At 41.8% G+C, this 18,771-nt stretch overlaps 2 protein-coding genes across 7 annotated transcripts; one reads left to right on the forward strand and one right to left on the reverse strand.

Annotated features, from left to right (window-relative positions):
• Positions 1–95: 95 nt before the first annotated feature.
• On the forward strand, positions 96–4,331 carry LOC117748137 (PC-esterase domain-containing protein 1A-like). Its single transcript, XM_034557770.1, has 9 exons — positions 96–141; positions 643–721; positions 890–969; positions 1,608–1,840; positions 2,411–2,561; positions 3,046–3,286; positions 3,530–3,583; positions 3,855–3,980; positions 4,096–4,331. The coding sequence occupies exons 2-9, from the start codon at positions 649–651 to the stop codon at positions 4,329–4,331; spliced, it is 1,194 nt and encodes a 397-aa protein (XP_034413661.1). The 5' UTR covers positions 96–141; positions 643–648.
• A 793-nt stretch (positions 4,332–5,124) lies between these two features.
• On the reverse strand, positions 5,125–18,057 carry LOC117747638 (dynactin subunit 1-like). 6 transcript variants are annotated; one of them, XM_034557027.1, is made up of 31 exons: positions 17,920–18,051; positions 15,979–16,044; positions 15,663–15,857; positions 15,398–15,479; positions 15,268–15,299; positions 14,824–14,844; positions 13,277–13,357; positions 12,684–12,836; positions 12,412–12,435; positions 11,714–11,911; positions 11,392–11,596; positions 11,221–11,299; positions 10,910–11,069; positions 10,606–10,710; positions 10,190–10,381; positions 9,955–10,068; positions 9,711–9,863; positions 9,368–9,528; positions 9,066–9,234; positions 8,742–8,810; positions 8,384–8,596; positions 7,925–8,086; positions 7,450–7,581; positions 7,228–7,353; positions 6,990–7,132; positions 6,735–6,901; positions 6,323–6,441; positions 6,038–6,233; positions 5,866–5,939; positions 5,686–5,775; positions 5,125–5,604 (listed from the first exon to the last, which is right to left on the reverse strand). In XM_034557027.1, exons 2-31 carry the CDS (start codon positions 16,018–16,020, stop codon positions 5,467–5,469), a joined length of 3,795 nt encoding a protein of 1,264 aa, XP_034412918.1. In that variant the 5' UTR covers positions 16,021–16,044; positions 17,920–18,051; the 3' UTR covers positions 5,125–5,466. The 6 variants fall into 6 exon arrangements, with proteins under 6 accessions (XP_034412918.1, XP_034412917.1, XP_034412921.1 ...); XM_034557026.1 differs by having other exon boundaries at positions 6,323–6,444; XM_034557030.1 differs by lacking the exon at positions 13,277–13,357 and having other exon boundaries at positions 6,323–6,444.
• Between the last annotated feature and the right edge of the window lie 714 nt (positions 18,058–18,771).

The raw sequence follows: 18,771 nt of genomic DNA on the forward strand, positions 1-18,771 counted from the left end.
TCTCGTTGTATCTTGTTAACCTCGCGTGACTAATCACAGTCACGCGAGGTTATAAAAGGAGATAAACTTCGCAAACGTTTATATTCCCGATAGTCCTTAAAGACGTTGTCAAATTGGAGAGGCAGAGTGGGGTAACGTTAAGTAAGTAATGTATCACGTGAGGATAAAAATTGAATTAACAACCACAACTTCGGGTTGTCAAACAACTTTAAAACTAGAGCCGGGGACCAGTCGATGAAGCTGTTGCGGTTAAAAACGTTAACGTTGGTTAAGTTAGTTGTAAAACGGCTAGGTTAGCTCACGTTAGCTAGCTGACTAGCTTCAACAATGCTAGCTAGTTAAGTAACGTTATGTGTATGCTCATACTTTAAAAAAGACTGAGGCTTCTTTATTAGTATGCTATCTTAACTCTTAGCTTAGCTACCACTAACTAAATAATTAACTTGCGTTAGCATCATTTACTGTCTTAGCCACCATTAACGTTTCTAACGTTAGCTAAACTAACGCAAATTGTGGCCAAGAAGTCCTGTAATGTTAACTTGACATTAGTAGCACCACCTACGTTATGCCTTCGTGTCTCATGAGTAAATTGACCTGTCACTCACCATGTCTTAATAAAAACAAGCGTTTTTTAATTAACAGGAGATTATGAATTGTGTGAGCCATCGGCAGGCCAGCCAGCTGCTGCACAACAAGTTTATTGTGGTGCTGGGGGACTCCAGTGAGTAGTTTTCAAAATTATATTTTAAAGTAACAAGTATGTTTTAAAGCAGCCCATTTAATAATAACAAAAATGTATCATGGCTCTTTAAATTGCTGGCATGTTAATGAACCATTTAGCTACATGTGTAACGTTGTATGTTTGATGCTGCCTGTATTTCATCCACAGTTCAGAGGGCTGTATATAAGGACATTGTTCTGCTATTGCAGAAGGAAAAGTTTCTGTCCACAAGTCAACTGAAGCGCAAGGCAAGTGTTCATATTAATAAATGGATGACACATCAACAGTTTTGTTTAAAGTGGCAATACTTAAGATTTCAGTCCTGGTTGACTTATAATTTCTATTTTAGTTAAAACAAAGGAATTGTGCTCAGAGTTTAGCAGTCTTCAAACCAAGTATGAAATCCTATAGTTTGTTGGTGTGTCAACAGTGGAGACAAAACTGGAAGACATTTTCCCCTGGGAATATTGCCACAGACCCAGTTTGTAATACTGCAAATATGTAAATATTGCAATACTTTTATCAGTGGGCTAAAGGCTCGATCACCATTGTGTTGCCTCCTTTGGCAATAGACGGCAACACCTGACAATTATTTAAATTAACATCTTTGAGATCGTCACTTTAATGTTATCATTATTACAAGCTGTGATCTTAGAAAGTACAATACGTGGAACATCGCTAGACTTGTGTAATGTTTTCCCGTTGGCCCTGTGACTCCCCCCTGCACAATTATGCCAGCACACTTGATATTGCGGTTCTCAATGGTTTTATTTGGCATCAACTCTCCACGCCTGCCTAGTCCGAGCGCTTGTGGTCTTCACCCAACTGTGTCTCCGACTCACCTTGAGTATCCCTAATTTGTTCCTGTTCTCATATGTGTTTTTAGGGAGAGGAGTGTTTTGAACAGGACTGCCTGGTGGAAGGTGGTTCTTTGAATAGACTGCATAATGGAACTGGGTACAGGGAGGTTCGCCAGTTCCAGTCCGCCCACCATTTAGTCCGCTTCTATTTTGTGACGCGGGTTTACTCTCCCTACATGCGGAGCATCTTGGAAGACTTCCGCAATGGCTTGAAACCTGATGTTATCATCTTCAACTCCTGTGTTTGGGATATTTCCAGGTGGGTAGGTGAAAGAGTAACTAGTAATAGTACTAGTAGAACTATTACTTTGGTGATCTGTTCTGTACACATCTGGTCATTCAGGTGTGGCTCTACTGTAATTTTAGATAAATTAGATGTGTGGAAATTGAATGAACAGGTCTTGAGTGTTAGCTGACTTTTTTTAATGTATGGAATATACTAGTATATATATATTTTTTTATTACACTCTTCCATCCTGGACTTTTATAATTATCTCATCACAAAATAGTTCACCCAGCTAACTCCTCCCGTCACATACAACCACATTAAACCTTTTTAGTTCATGGGTGGTGAAATAGCTGAGCAGATTTATGGGGTAGAGATGTGTGTTTGGATAAGCAACAACTATTTAGATTTCCAAAAGGGTGATCAGATTTGGTACATAATGATGCAACTGTGAGACAGCAGTGTCGAAGGACAAAACATTGGTCAGCTCAATTTGTAAAAGGTTTGCCTGACCTGTTCCCTGGTTTAAGGTGTCACTTAATCTCTTTTTGAGTTTGTGTATAGGGATTCTGTCCTCTTGTTTTTCTGTGTCGTGTTTTGTAGATACAACTCCAGTTGGCTCGAAAACTATAGGGAGAACCTATGCACGTTTTTTGCTGAGCTAAGGAAGATTGTGCCTCAGGAAACGCTGGCCATATGGAACCTCACCATGCCCTTAGGAGAGACTATCAAAGGCGGTTTCCTGGTGCCAGAGGTAAATCATTGCCAAACACCTGCTTCATAAGTGGACATTTGATCTTGTTGGGTCAAAGTCTACAAAAATATAGTATTTCACGTTGCACTTTACTGGTAATTAAGATTACCAGACACTTATTCAATCCACACCGAACCAGCTGTCCTGTCAATATGATGGGCGGACAAACTGAACTCAAGAAAATTACATTTTTATCTATTATATTTGTCTCCATTCATAGCAGGATCATACTGTATGCCAAGTCAAACCTGTCATTTTATAGTGAAACTGTTAGATGAAGTTAATGGGTTCACAACAGACAGACAGCAGGAGAATTTTATGTTTTGGACAGGTGCCTGTGGAGTTCAAACTAGTCACTATAGTGAGTTGAATTTTTAAAACTGAAAGGTTGTGTAGAGAACATAGTAATGTGTAAATATCTTATAAGCTTATTTATTGACTGCTTTTCCAGGCTTACGTTGTCCTCTTGTCGTCCTCACCTCAGATTGAGCACAAGGTTTCTCACCTGCGTTATGATGTGATTGAGGCCAACTTCTTCAGCGGTACTCTGGCTAATGCCTATGGAATGGATGTGTTGGACCTCCACTTCCAGTTCCGCTTTTCCCTGCAACATCGTACTTGGGACGGAGTCCACTGGAACGCACTTGCCCACCGCAAGATAACATCTCTGCTGTTGGAGCACTCTGCACAGGCCTGGGGTGTTACTATGCAACTGGCTGTTGTGGGTAAGGAGGAAAACTGCCCACACTACACTCTCTCACATTGCAATAGGCCTATTGCAATAATGGGATGGTAGTGTTTAAAAAAAAAAAAACTATGTTCTCCAGAACACTTAAAAAATTCACTCCATTAGAATTTGGTGTGACAGGTCATTGACTTTATGGCAACATGACTGTTTGGCAAAGACATACAAATGCAACCCTGTTAGTTTATTTAATTTAATTAGGTTGACATGTTTTTTCTTTTAGAGCATAGCCAGGATTCTTCTCAGCTTCTAGCCAATGAAAATTCCAAACCTGCAGGTAAGAAAGCTAGTGTGATTTAGATTATTTATATTTTGTTTGATTTAACAAAGAGCTAGCAAATATGGGTAAAATATATTACTGGGGATCTTAATTGACTGGACATTAGGACGCGTTTGGGTCTGTCGGTTACTGTAATTGCAAAACATGTCTGTCATCTTAAGGCTTCCACAATTTAATGTCAGGTACTTGTGCAGTAGAAGTCATTTTAAAAAAACAGGGTCATAGCAAAGTGTCCCCCTCTAACGCCACCCCGACCTCCTATTCACAGAGCGACGCCCATCAAGGAGAAATTTCAGCTCTGGAGAGGAGTTTTCAAATGATTTCCAGCCTTTTAGTTTCTTGAACAACCCGCAGCCACGTGCATATCAACTACCGCCACCCGGCCTAAAAAATGGCAAGTGTTTTTTAAGACCAATGCATCTGTGGGTCTTCTGATCTAGTTATTGGAAATTTCTTTGAGCTGCCATGTCTGCTCTAGACCCTATTAACATATCCTTTATGTTCCGCAGGGTTCAGCTATGGGCCGCCTGACAAGCACCATCAACAGAACGTGATGAGGAGGCGACATGTCAGACACCACTATGCTCCATACACCCATCCGAATCATGGCCAAAACAGCCACCATGGTCATCATGGTCATGACGGCCATCATGGCTATCATGGCCATCACGGCTATCATAGCCACCATGGCCACGACAGCCACCATGGCCACTACAGCCATAATGGCCACCACTACTACTACTGAGGCAGGTAGTTTTTACAAGATTCAGATATGGTTCAGTTCCACTAATTGATATTACTGCAGTTTCTTTCCTCAGTATTAATCCTCAAATGACATCATTCGCACAGATTTTATTTCAGTGAATGACATGCATATTGATAATTTCTTATATTGTAAATTGGTAGTCTTCTGGTTTAATTAAATTTGTTTGTAGTTCTGGAACCAAACATTTATTTTAAATATATTTCTAAGTGTTTTTAATTCAGCACTTCAAATGTGTCAGGTGCTGTGTCCTATTAAAGTTGATATGATTTCAAGAGTGCTGTTTGACTCTTAATCACTTATTAGTGCTAAAAGAATGATCGAATGATGCATCTACCAGTCCCACAGAGCAAGTATGGTATAAATATTAGATTTCCTTTATGCCCGGTGTGTTCACAATTTAAACATTGTTGCGGAAAGTGAATTATGCTATCTGAGAGGTGGTAGAGAAACTGCTTTGGCTGTTTGCACAAGCCTGTACCGACTCAATCTTGCTGCATTTGATTTATTGTAGAGCGTTGGAACTATTCCAAACTTATGGAGGGAATATTTATTCTATCGATAAAATGGGAGTGCATAAGTGATTAGCGATTACCTTGGCATGACTATTATAGAGCTATGCACAGACATCAACTCCCACTGTATACTTGTGAACTGGCAGTTGACCTTCATATTAGACTACAGATGACATGCAGGTATATTCCATTGGTTGACATTACATGGACTGCTCTGAAGTGAATTGCTTGCTTTTATTGTCTGAATTATTACAAATACAAAAGATGCAACAGGACAAACTTTTAATGGGTGCAAGTACAGTAAAGTGACGTTGCTATCTTTCTTCTATTCCCAAATACAAACGTTGTTAAAACACCTTCAAAATGTGACATTCTGGAGTTAAATTCAGTTCAAGTTCCCTCAAAACACCAGTTTTACATCAATATAAAGTCACTGCTGTGCCTCAATTTTATTAGTGCTATAGGTGTTACTTTGAAACTATTGGATATGATTTCCTGAGAATAGTGAAAAGCAAAAAGATAAATAAAGAATGCTGGAAATCTGGAATGAAAACAAAGCATTTCTTAATGTTCTGTCAATCATGGCTGGGCTAATGGCATGCTTAGGTCATGAGGAGGCGGTGCACTTTCTGCAGCTGCTGCTGTGATAGGATGAGGCGGTGGACTTGTTCCTGTCCACGGGTGCATGGAATGGCAACACGTCCTACAAACACAGTCCCGCCCTGCTTCTCTTCCTTGGCCTAGGAAACCACACATATGTACAATTTGTAATGTGCCATTTCTTGACTAGTTGGAACTGATTGTATGTACTGTGATTTTACCTTAACAAAACAGGACAATGGGAAGGTGGCAAAGTCAGAGGAAGCCTTTGCCCCAGACTGACTTGAGACAACATGTTCAGCTACTTCTCCCTGAAACCAAAATGTAATGTTTTGCTGTCAGCTTAATGACATGGTGAGGAGAATAGAACAAATAATAGAATATGATTCAGAAGTTGTCACCTTGAGTTTGTCCAGAGCATCACTGAGGTACTGCAGTCGAGCTGTCTGCTCCAGCAGCTGTGCACCGGCACTAACTGGAAGAAACACAGGAGGAAAGACCAAATGAACCAGGACACTTGGCTAAAAAACACACACACACAAAGAAGGTCTAATAACAGCCACAAGCACACACCTGCTGTCTTTCCTGTGATGTCCACCACTTTAACTTCTGAACTCAGCTTGAGCAGGGTAGCCAGCAATTGGTCAGTCCTGCGATAGATGCCTGTGTTTAGTCCATCTGGTGGCATGGAAGTGTCCTTTGAAGCTTTTGGTAGTTTGGGAGGGCAGAGTGGCGGCAGGGAGGCCAGCTGGGCTCTCATCTTCTCCGCCTGTAAGTAAGACACTCTTAAGTCAATACCAAAACTTTAGAGACAGCTGGCATAATACCACAATATTACTAACGCCAACCCCGGTGTACCTTGAGTCTGTTGTTTTCATTCTTGAGGTGTTTAATGCCCATTCTCTGGGCTTCAACCTGCTGCCTCAGGAGAGGGGAGTCCACCACCTGCACCGGTCCAGCCAGGGATGGAGGAAGACCTGCTGGAGAGAGAAATGCAATCATTACGTGAGGCCGTGCGCCTAACAGTCGTGTGTCTTTCCCAAAACGGAGACTATTTTTGTGACTCAAAGTCAGATTGGTGTCAGGTAGGAATACTGTATTTAGTAATAGTACACTAGTACAATTACACGAACGACAGGCAAAACATATTTTTATCAGCGGTAGTTGTAGCTCAGTTAAAATGTATTTTTGGCCATCACATTTTATCAAACCTAATATGGCATCAGTTCAATTTGCATTCAAAAAGCGACCATAAGCATAAAATATTCACCTCCTGCAGATGCCTGAACAATGGAGGCAATTCCAGAGGCAGGCGTGGCTCTCAGGCCTTCGATGGTCATCTTCGATTGGTTATTGATGCGTTGTTTTAGCTCCGCCTTCTCCGCCTCCAGCTGGTCGATATCAGCTTGCAGGGCATCCATTGTCTCTTCAAACTCCCTGGAGATGAGGAGAAAAGAAGGTGAGCGAGTGGGAAAATGTGTTGGAATGCATTCATTTCTTCTGTTTCCTTCTTTATCGCTCTTACTTTTCTTTCTTCTTTAGCAGGGCGAGGTTCTCGTCCAGTTTGGTCTGAATCTTCTCCACCCGCTCATCTGCGTCTTTGGTGGAGGTGTCCAGCTTCTTCTCCAGCAGGCTCAGACGGACGTTAGCCTCACTCAGCTCCTCCCCCTGGGAAGAGGTGAGGTACCTCAGTTATGCCTTTTCTGTTACCGATTCTTTCGACTTCAAACTGGCAAGGTTGAGTGATTTTTGTTGAGTGTCACCTTGATCTTCAGGGACTTCTTGACCTCCTTGATGACAGTCTCTCTATCTTCAAGTTTAACTCCCAGACCCTCAGCGTCGGTCATCTCGGCCCTGACAGTGGATGCTCTCATCTCCACTGGATGAGTCTGAGGACGTCAAGGATCAAATAGTGGTAAGTGGCAGAAATATGTTTAGTTTTCTTTAAATTATGTTATTAATCAATCAGAAAACGCCCGGCATACCTTGGCCTGTGGTTTGTCAGCATCGTACTCTCCTTCCTGCATGGCTGTGGCCATCTTGTTCATGGTAGTGATGATGGAGCTGCAGGACTGACGCAGACATTCTGGGCCGTTTAGGCCTTGAGAACCATACACCTTGTGAGAGAGTGAAGATTTAGATAAATACAATAACAGCTTCAACCAAAAATCAACTACCTATGTCTACTTGCCCAAAAACAACAATACAATACTTAAATTCAGCAAGAATCAGTAGAAATCGTTATTTAAAAATGTGTTTGTTTACTTTATTTCTACTGTAGTGCTGGAAGTGCAATCAATTCAGTATACTTCTGACAACCTTAATGTATTTAAATTCTCGATAGAATAATCCCCAACCACTAGATGAATTACAACAAATGCCAAGAGACAAAAACTGTTGACGAATGGACGACGAAGTGCCGAGAGGCTTTGGCAAACGGTACGATTATAGTTTAACTACCTGCTCCACAGCCTTGTAGGCAATATCCTCCAGTTTGAGAGCGTTGAGCCCCTCCTGTTCCGCCAGCGGAGCGATCATCTGAGCTCCAGCTGCAGCCACTTCCTGCAGCACAGCCACCACACGGGTCTGCTGGCGCCTGCACTCCGTCAGCGACTCAGACACCTCCCATAAGAGACACGATAGTCAAATATATATATTGTAGAGCCATCATTTTTGTGTGTGCATTAGTGGGTAAAAGGTATTTAGACAGTGTTTTAATAAATCATGTCACATTTTCCAAAATGGGGCCGTGCCAACCGCCATCTACTATAGGTAGCCATCTAAGGACAAGTACTTCTTACAACCCCACTCCAAACTATCTCTTTACTGGTACAGTGACGCAAAAAGGAATCTTCCAAGTTTCTTTAGTCTCATGCAGCCATTTACCTTTGTTTATTTATTTGTTTCTGTATCCCATACCTGTGGTCCAAAATTGAGAGCAGCGGGTACTCCAGCTACATCTGTTCCAGGCATGCGGCGGCGGATCTTCTTACAGAACTGTTTGATATCGGAGCAGGAAGTGTCCAGGTCTTTGAGAAGGACAGCGAGGACAGAGCTCTCCTGACCTGCTGCCATGAAGGCCCGCAGACGAGCTACCTCCACTCCCATGCAGTCCAGGACATTTTGGGTGAACTGGAGGAGAGAGGATGGGATTAGTTAAGTTAGGAAACCTTATCGGTATACTCTCATTTCTGTTATACTTTGCTCATCAAAGGGATAAAACTGTCAACATCTTTATAACTGAAGGAAACTACAATGCCGAAGAAGCTTTACGTACCTTAATGTGGTCAGCCAGCTGCACGGTGCAGTCTTCAGTGTGATCTGCCAGATGAACGCTGTACAATTGCTGGAAGACAAAATAAAGTAAGAAACTTTGTTTGAGAAAATATTATATTTAATAAAAATTACTATGTTTCAATGTCTATTTAATTGAGTAGACGGGTTGCACATAGTGGTTTAGCATATCTTTTTATTCGATCTATTTTTAAAATTGAAATATTTGCACAAATCATGATGTTAGGAAATCTTATTTTAGTTTAGAAGATTGATACAACCCCCGTTAAGATCTTAACTATATTAAAAATCAAACAATGTTGGTTACCTGATAGTACTTGATGGCCTTAGTCAGAGGTTCCACCTGAACAGTCTCATCTAGCTGATCTTTATGCAGCAGGTCGATGAAATAATCCAGAGAGCGCTCATGGAAGTTCATTTCAGAGTAGAGTGTACCCATGCGCTTAAAAACCTCCACGCTGCAGGTATTCAGAGCCCTAGAAGGAAAAGAACAGACAAAACCAATTTTGGAACCGAATTAGGTTTACAGTATCACACAGATGATTGCTATTCTGGAGAAATTATATTGCAAAAAAAGGGACACATTTGTGATGTAGCAGCCGTGCTTACTGTTCATATTTGTGCAGAGTGGCCTGCAGCAGGTTGAGGGAGTAGACCAGTCCTGACGCAAAACTGCGCTGTTCTCCTGGAGGTCCTCGTAGCCCCGTTCCCTGGGCCAAGTTCCCATTCAAGTCAAACTTCTCCTGGGCCTGTTTACTGATCAGCTCAGACTACCAGGCAAAGGACAAACCCACACAGAATTCATTATAAAAACAAACTAGGCACAGAATACAAAATAGCAGTAATAACAGGAATCAGGATTCTACAAAAAAAAAAATGCTTGTACACCCATTTTCCACTTCTCATACACATACACATACACACACACACACACACACACACAGCTCCATACTTTGCAGATGAGCCTGGGGATGAGCAGAAGGACCAGAATACAGTCGTGATCTCCACCATGGCGGAGGAAGGAGTCCGGCATGAAGGAAGTGAGGAGGGACACCTGTCTGTTAGACTGGGCCACTTCCATTTTCCTCAGCTCCATCTCAATGGCCTATACACACAGATCATAAGCACATGCTGTTTAATATCCAACACTGGTAAACTCATCATTCCCGGCACAATAACATATGAATGTCTCCTACCTTGGCATATGCCTTGGTCTCTGCAAACTTAATCTTGAAGTCAAATAGTTCAGCAGGCGGTTGCTGAACTTCAGCATTCACATTCTGCTGGCTGATCAGCTCTATGTTGGCCTCCTGAAGCACAGAGAATAAGCACATACAGTCAGTGTCAGCGCACCGACTTGTAGGCCTCATCCAGTGTGTACATCCTCGGGTTATTCCCTTGAGCGTGCGTGTTTCCCTCTTCTCCACCCACCTGTAGGCTGGCAGTGAGATCTCTGTATTTGTTGATGGTCTGCTGGTAATCTGCTACAGTCTCCTGGGCAGCCTCCACCCTTTTTTCAGCCTCTCTGACCTTTGCTGCACTCAGATCCACCTGCTCCCTCAGCTCCATTTCCGTCTCCCGGGCGTTCTCCTGGAGCTCATCGTTCATCTCGTTGATGGCCTCCTATTGTTTCAGGAAAGGGTCGTCAGTAACAAAATCCTATCGTTTTATCCTTCCTTTTTTGACACAAACACATTTTCTGGTTAACGATACCATTATGTTGGTACAAATGTACCATCAAATGAGAATTGTAATTGTAGATACTTAGTGAGAACATAGTTTGTATTTGTTTGGAAATAGAAACGTCAGTGATGTTAATACTGAAGAATGAATGCTGTTGTACAGACCAAATCAGTGACGGTTTCTCTCAGCTCTCGGACTTTCTCCTCCAGGTCGAGGTTCCTCTCCGTCAGGGTCTCCACCATCTCCTCTGACCCCAGAGCAGCATCCACCTGGTACAGTTACACAAGCATATTTGTACAAGGACATTCTGAGATGGCAAACAAGCAAAAACAGTCATAGTTACTTTTAAATGTACCTGAGCCTTCCATTCTGTTAATAACAGAATTTGACTTTGTTTCTTTCATATGTACTGTAACCTCCAGCCCTGTAATCATATTCGTCCTCTTTCTTGCAGCTCACTGACTTTACCTGCTCCTTGAGTTCATCGATAGTAGCCTCGGCCTGCTTGACCTCCTCCTGTAGTTTCTCCTTCTGAGTCCTCAGAGTCTCCAGCTCAGTGTTCTTCTTCTCCATCTGCTTCTGCAGCTTCACGTGCTCCTGCTTCTCTGACGTAGACAGGTCACGCATCCTGAGGAGGAAAAGGAAAAATTTAAACAAAAAACGTCGATGGCCAAAACTACCAAATACCAATTCCAGGTCTTCATGGATCTGTTTCAGGAAGTGCAAGTGCTTTATACTGTAATACAAAACAAAAACAGCTTTTTAGACATGTGACTGACCGAACCAACGCCTCCTTCAGTCTGCCATTCTGCTCCTCCAGCTGTTTGACATGGTAACTTGAGGCAGCTCCATCTGAGCCTGCAGGAGACAAAGAAGAAAAAGCAACAGTGAGGGAAAGCAATGCATAAAAAAAGATAAAGATAAAGGAGCTTTTGTGGTAGAGTACACACCTTTCTCTGAAATGTCATGTCTAAGGATCTCCAAGTCCATGGAGAGCTCCTCCACTTTCTCCTTCAGCGTTTCCCCCTCCAATTGCAGGGACTCTGCTCGCTCTTCAGCCATCTCTTTGTCAAGTGTGGCCATTTCTATGGCGTCTGCCGTGTCTGACATCTCCTCCATGTAACGGTCCTTGGACTCCTGTGCCTCACGGGCGTCCTAGGGGGGAGGGGGTACAAAATAGAGCTCTAGAAAGTAATATATGAAGACAGTGGAGCTGCAGGCTTGGATTATATCAATCACTTTATATCCTTTAAATGTGTGTTCGTTTTAAACCTTCTTGGCCTCTTTGAGTTGTTTCTGCAGCTCAGCCTGCTGCTCCTGTATTTTAGTCTTCCACTCCTGAAGCTGCTCCAGCTGGATCTTGTATTTCTCGAGCTCTTTCAGCTTGACTTTGTCCTCTGTCCGCTTCATCTTCAGTGTTTCCAGCTTCTCCTCCAGGTCCTTGACCTGAGCTCGCATTGATTCCTCATCCTGAGAAGGATGTATGGGCGGAGGAGAGAAGCAGAGAGGACAGTGTGAATGTGCTGCGTTCAGAGGATTTAAATTGGAGGATTACCTGGATTTCATGTACGCTACAAGATTTATCTTAAGGCAGTAAAGAAACATTAATCAAGTCCCACCACCAAAAAGTCCAGATGATGATAAATGTAGTCTTAGTTACCCCAAATGAATTTGTCAATTATTTTCTCCATCAATTGACTTTAACCTGTGTCAATGCGAGCTCAGGTCAAGGACCTAACCCGGCATCGAGCAGATTAATCCATGGTCTCCAAACACAATGGTGCATTTCATTTAGTGACTCAGATAGTTAGGCCATGCATAATCACCACATATTTCACTGTGACAACATTACGAAACAGAAGTCAAGTATTGAAAAGGTGTGCCCGAGGGTCATCATGTCCTCCGATGAGTTTGTTAGTAAACCCGTGCCAGGTGTCACCAGCATGCATGTAGCCATTAGAAAACTATACCTGCTTGAAAATGGCAGGTTCCACCTGGTCAAACAGTGACAACATGGATGAAGTGGATAAAAATACAGAATATGATGGCAAAATAGAACCAAAATGATGGAGATGTGACATACTGGCTAAAAGATCACACATCTTTTGCGCGTTTGATATTGTAATGAATTCCACATAAAAATATGAAATGTGAGATGTAACACCATGTGATTATACAACTTCAAGGGCATAGCATTATTTTAGGTCACTAAAATTGGCTGTTCTTGTTGTCAGTGACCCACCTTGCTTGGAGTAGCCGGGACCGGGGCTGCCATTGCTGCAGACGACCCGCTGGGCTGAGGTATAACAGGAGCCGCCAGTGCACCTTGGTGGGGGGTCAGGCCTGCTTCACTGACATCACCAGACAGAGAGGATGTCAGGCTCTCACGAGATGCCTGTAGACCAAGGCAGGTATGTGGAGGAGAGTTGCAAGAGGGATAAGACGTGGGAGGAAACAGAGGAAGAAGGGGGAGACAGCGTGGTGTTAGGTATTTGAATGTCAATAAATAAAACAAGTGCTTTTCCCCCACACAACTTAAAAAACAAAACAAAAAAAGTAGTATAGTGAACATCCGTGTTACATGCTGTGCATTCAGATTCATCTTATAGCATATGTGCTTAAATAACATCGTCCTGACTCATGCATCTTCCAAGACTAAACAGTTCACCTCCCAGTGTCCCTCGCTAAAGATGTTGTTCAAGTTCACACAGACACCACTTTGACTTCATTTATCTGCACCTGTGCACCGAAGGACAACAAATCACCAGCTTTCAGTGACTAAACTAATCACCATTCATACAAGTGACAGTTGTACCCTGATATGACAGATCGTACCATGAGGCTGGAGCGACCGGAGTGACGTCCCGAGAGGGAGGGGAGGGAGGTGGCAGGTGTGAGACGACTTGGAGTGTTCCACTGACACAGTGCATAGAGACTGTTAGGACTCTCAAAGAGTGATTTTTAAAACTCTATATGCACTATACAGAATGAAACCTTGTAGTACCTCTTAATTATACACATTATTTACAACAATCCTGTTTTTATACTGTATTATGAATTTGTACAAGTTCAGAGAAGTCCTACCAGCTTTCGAAAATAAGGTAAAAAGAACATTGTGTTCATCAAAAGATTTTCTTTTTGTTTTACATTCTGATCATAGTTTCAAGGGTTATGGAAAGCTCTAAATAATTGCAGTAAATGATTTCCAATGCAAAATAGCATAGATAAAAATTATTGTTCTAACATCTTCAACAGAAGTTACAGCACTAATTACATTCTGTTCAATGAAAAAGTTGTATCTTTTATGACTGCAACTTTGTCTTCAGGAACCTACAACCTAATACTCTAATTGTGTAGCCATGATGAGTCTACTATATAATATACATACACAACATAAATGTCTATTAGTTGACAATCCAAATTACCAAAGGACTATTAAAACTATTCAAAATGATCTTCCTTAGAGGAACAATGTGAGGGATTGCTTTCTGAAGGTTACATTATTCTAAATCTCAATATTACATGAATCAGACTAATGTGACCCTGTTTGTCTTCTTTACTACAGTTTAAGAACAAGAATGGACTTCTTATCATAAACACAAAAATGCATGGCGTTTTTGGAAAGATTTAAAACATTTGAAGCTGTGCCCTTGATCCAACTCGCAAAGCAGAAGCACCCACGGAAAGTTGAAACAAATAACCAAACATTTTGCAGAATCAAGTGCGGTTTTAAATCATTCTGTTTTCCTCCCCTGTCTGCTGTAGACAAGCTCACCTTGGCAGAGCGGCGGGTAGAGGACTGGAGAGGAGGAGGAGGAGGAGGAGGAGGAGGAGAGTTGCAGAAAGGGATGGACACATGCGTACACACACACGGATATTCGCACACACATCCAATGGTGAAGCAAGATAAAGAGATTAGCAGCACATAAGAATCATACCCACTGTTAGTCCACACCCACTGATCATAGCTTTGACAGCTGCATGCACCATTTAACACCATTTTAAAGAAGTTATTCTTGATAACTCAAGCCATAAAAGCAGAATATAACTCATGCAACTGTGTTAAGACAGTGGCGAAATATCCCTGGCCACAAGCAAAGACAAAGACACCATCATTATGGCATTACAACTGTAATTTCACCTCTACATGTGGAGATGCCTTCACCAGAATGAAAAGTAAAATGATCAAACAAACAGCTGGTATACAAAATAAAGTGCGGCCACAGAAAACCAAGGGCAAGTATAGTGAAAATGACATCTATCAACAACAAGTGATGCCTTAATATCCCGTGCAAGCGTCAATACAAAAGATGAGTTGTCATGTTAGTGTGATTACAAACAACCAAGGCAAAAGCAAATTTGTTGAATTTAAATATTTCTACCTTCTTAACGCTCACAGGTGTCTGCAAATGGTATTCAGAAAAACAAAAATAAGAAGTCAACCCAAGGGCTGAAGGGCAAAAAACTGAAATCCATTTACATTTTACAGAAAAGAAAAGGAGAGGAACATTTGTAGCGAATGTTGAAACAAAGCACCTCTAGAAAACACTGCAGAGGACAAGTCAGAGAGAGGTCGATCGTCATATCACCACTCTTTGAATTAGCAGCTTAACTGGTCTGAGTCATCTTATTCAACACATAACTCCTCAGGAAAGGGCAGCGCAACTTCAAGTGCAAGTAAACTTAAAAGAGTGCATATATGGACAAGCTACATTTCTTCCAAAGGAATCCAGTAATCGCTGAAGCCAAGTCATGGAAACACCCAAACATTTCTAAACTGACAAAGGACGAAAAAAAGCATTATGGTGCAAGTAATGGTTGCCTACCTGCTTGGATGTCCGGGGAGTCTCAGGAATGTCTGGAGGAAACAAATTAAGACTTATTTTCTACTGTTATTATTATTAACTTTCAGTTTCAAAAGTATGAATTTCAAACCCAGCTGTGGTTCACGCTCACCTTTCTGTCTGGGTATCTTTGTAGTGCCTGATTCAGGAGTATCTGGTGAGGTTGCGCCGGAGCCATCTTCCACCACCTGGAGCTGTGTGTGTGCGTGCGTGCATATGTGCGTGTGTGTGTGTGTGTGAGAGATCAGGACAACACGGGGATGAGAGCAGGAACAAACAAATGTTCATTTGTAATCATAAATTCTGAAAAATAAGAAAGGACCTATGAAACTACTGGCATCAATCCTTCCATCACACATTACATTTATGCCACTTACCTGGGACTGTCTGACAAATATCCCGTGATTTTCCTCACAGGTGAAGTAGCGTTTCCCCTGCACAGTGCCATCGTTCTTGCCCTTGGCGTCATCCAGTATGACGCCCACCCATTTTCCAGAGGCAAAGAGGGTGGCACCGATATAGGCAACAGTACCACGCTGACCCTTCCCAGTCACCTCCACTATAGAGCCAATCTAGGAGAGGAAGAGCAGAGACAAGATGACAGACTGTGAGTCATCATGCACTAGTTGATAGTCATTTGTTTATTTCCAGCCATTTCTTTCTTTCTTGCATCTGTATTGATAAGTGACCTACCTTTGGAGGTCTGGCAGACTCCACTGTTCCTGCGCTGCTCATTTTGCTGATCAGTGGGCTGGTCAGCTGGAGGATTTGGGAAATACGGATAGGCAGAAGTATGAGGAAATGTGAGATAGAGAAAGTATAGGAAGGTTGGTTACCAATGAGAATGAGTGGCTAGGTACGGGAAGGAGCGAGACGGTGAAGAATGACGGTGAGGTCATTACATACCAGAGAATGTGTTTAAATTTCTGAATTCTTCAGGTATGGTATCTTTTTATATCTTCATCTTGGTCAAATAGACAGTTTAGTAGGAATATGTAAATAATGTTTAATACTGTACATTAGACCTGCAAAAGACCCAAACAAACCGTATTGTTTTATGTGTAACAAGTATGCCCCCTAATTCTCCCTGTTCCAGCATCTATTAAAAGCAATCTTAGGAATAAAAAAGCACACTCATGCAACCAGTCATGTGGCATGGACCACAATACACTTCCTGATAAACAAGTCATATCCCGGCCTTGCTCACACAAAGATGCTCATTCAGAGAAGAGTGTAATCCTTTTGTGAAGCTGCAGGGACATGTGAATTCACGCTGCTTCAGTTTTAAACCACAGGGCAGAAATCTGGGTAGGAACCTTTTTTATAGCCTTATGACAGAAGCAGAGAGACAGTTGCAGTCATCAAAATTGAATGCTATTACAGATTATTGGAAGAAAAAAGCTTGCCTATGGGTTAAACACAAGGACAGAGACTTTGCCTTCTCTACAGGATATCTGGAGTTATCCAAAATATATTCTTACTCATTCTATCTGATGAGGATAGAGGACTTCGATAAGCAACAAAGTGAATTCTGCATCCACTGTATGGTAAGTGACACAAACAGTACCTCTTTATAGGTTTAGCCATTATAATGTATTAAGTGCCGTTTGTCAAACAAAATTAACAATGAAGTTCTAAATGAGATAATACTCAATACCGAGTGTCCATGTTACTCACCCGTGGGGTATAAGAATGTCGCCTGTTCAAAGCCATAATATCAAGTTAAGATGGTTTCACCTCCAATACAAAGTCTCAAGTGCTAATTTTTCTCTGCTTTCACATTCCTTCCTCTTTTAAAAAGGGAGAGGAGAAAACAATACATGACTGACTTCAGGGAGGGATCCTGGATGCTGCATCACAACACGTCACAGCTGATTTGAACTGAAAAAGGGAGGGTAATATCCAGCTGTTGTGTCTCCCCACAAACAAATAACAAAATCACATGGATGCTAGATTTATTGATACTTTACATGGAGTCACTTCAATAGTGACGAGATGATCAATTCCCCGGCCTGCATTTATGAAGCTATAATTATATAAAAACAATTGAGAAGTAATGAAGTGTAGAGACATTGCTGCTTCGTTCCCCCTTTTGTACATGTTATCACACATTATGCCGCGTTTAGCGTCACGTCATCTTTAACTTAGTAACATGTTAACAAGAGCTTGTTCAATTAATTCACCCGATTGGTTACCAGCTGACAAACAGTGGCTAACTCTAGCTAACATGTATTCGCTTAGAAACGTGGCTGTTATTTAGAGGAGCGGATGTTCTTTCAAACAATATATCAGCCAAGTATATTACACTTTAATACACAACGCAATACAAATAACACGACAGCGTTACGACAGGAGGAGAAGGGAGTCAACTTGCGATCGGTAGAAAAGTCCTGACAGACATTCAAGCTATTTTTCACATTGCTGCATTATTAGTTATATCTACGTACGAAATAACCCTCACGCTGACAGCCATAAACAACACGACGTAGACAGCATAATTTAGTTAAAGCCAGAGTAGCTTTATAGCTAACGTTCAAAGTGCCCAACTCAGCTAAGCAAGCTAAAAGTCAGAAAGACAAGGAACGTTAGCGTTACTGTTAACATAATATACCTGTATTTTCTTACTTAGCTTACCTGGCATAGACAGAAATTCCCGTCTTTAAATGCAGCACCTTTAGGTGTTCATGCAGACAAAAGAGGATCCTATGTTGTTGTTTTTTTGGCTAGCAAGCTAGGAAATCCAGTCGTCTTTTCCGTTTTTTGACAGGTCACTTCCGGTGGCCGGCGTGCCAAAGATAAGAAGCACAATTTAAATTAGCGCCCCTAGTGGCTGCTCCATTTTTTATTAATACACTTTATTTTACGCCCCGTAGACCCCACTGCACATCTTGGATTACTTTTTTTCTTTACAGTCTTTATGGGAGTGTATCATCTTCTTCCTCTCGAGGACCTACATTTGGGAATGTCGTTTCTTTTTTGATCATACTGCCATTTCTGAAAATGTGGAAATGTGTAATAACTATTATAATAAATATAACAAATTAAAAACAATATTTTGCCAACCCAAAACAACGAGTTGACCAATAAAAAATAGAAAAATAAGCGTCTGTTATTGTTCATTATAATATATATTATGAAGAATAACATATTATATACATATATTAATTAGTGGATTGACAAAAAAAAGCTAAAGCGCTTCATGCTTTCTTGTCCCAGCTTCCCAAATTGTTCTTCCTACGGCTGGTTGGGGTTGGACAGAAGACGAGTTCTCTTGTGCTGTGGCCCCTGGATGAATATATTCACGCGTAATTAGCCAGAAGCCCATCCACAGCCGACCAATCAGGTGGCGGAGGAGAGGCTGTGCCTGGACCGGCTCGCAGACACCCCTGTGTGACAGTGCCTCGGCTGCAGCTCAGCTCGTGGCGGTGACAGCACTGACGGCGACTGAAACAGGTCCTCATTTCACCACCGCGTCTGGGTAGAGCA

Source organism: Cyclopterus lumpus, chromosome 18 (assembly GCF_009769545.1).
Source record: "Cyclopterus lumpus isolate fCycLum1 chromosome 18, fCycLum1.pri, whole genome shotgun sequence".
NCBI lineage: Eukaryota > Metazoa > Chordata > Actinopteri > Perciformes > Cyclopteridae > Cyclopterus > Cyclopterus lumpus.

Excerpts from the sequence above, each read along its gene's own strand:
- LOC117748137 (XM_034557770.1), top strand. The coding sequence starts at position 649 with ATGAATTGTGTGAGCCATCGGCAGGCCAGCCAGCTGCTGCACAACAAG. Across the intron at positions 1,841-2,410 it reads TGTGTTTGGGATATTTCCAG|ATACAACTCCAGTTGGCTCG; the intron begins GTGGGTAGGTGA and ends CGTGTTTTGTAG. Across the intron at positions 2,562-3,045 it reads GCGGTTTCCTGGTGCCAGAG|ATTGAGCACAAGGTTTCTCA; the intron begins GTAAATCATTGC and ends TCCTCACCTCAG.
- LOC117747638 (XM_034557026.1), bottom strand. The coding sequence starts at position 16,020 with ATGAGCAGCGCAGGAACAGTGGAGTCTGCCAGACCTCCAAAG. Across the intron at positions 8,087-8,383 it reads CTCTCAATTTTGGACCACAG|GTGTCTGAGTCGCTGACGGA; the intron begins GTATGGGATACA and ends CTCTTATGGGAG. Across the intron at positions 6,445-6,734 it reads TGTTCAGGCATCTGCAGGAG|CAGGTCTTCCTCCATCCCTG; the intron begins GTGAATATTTTA and ends TTCTCTCTCCAG.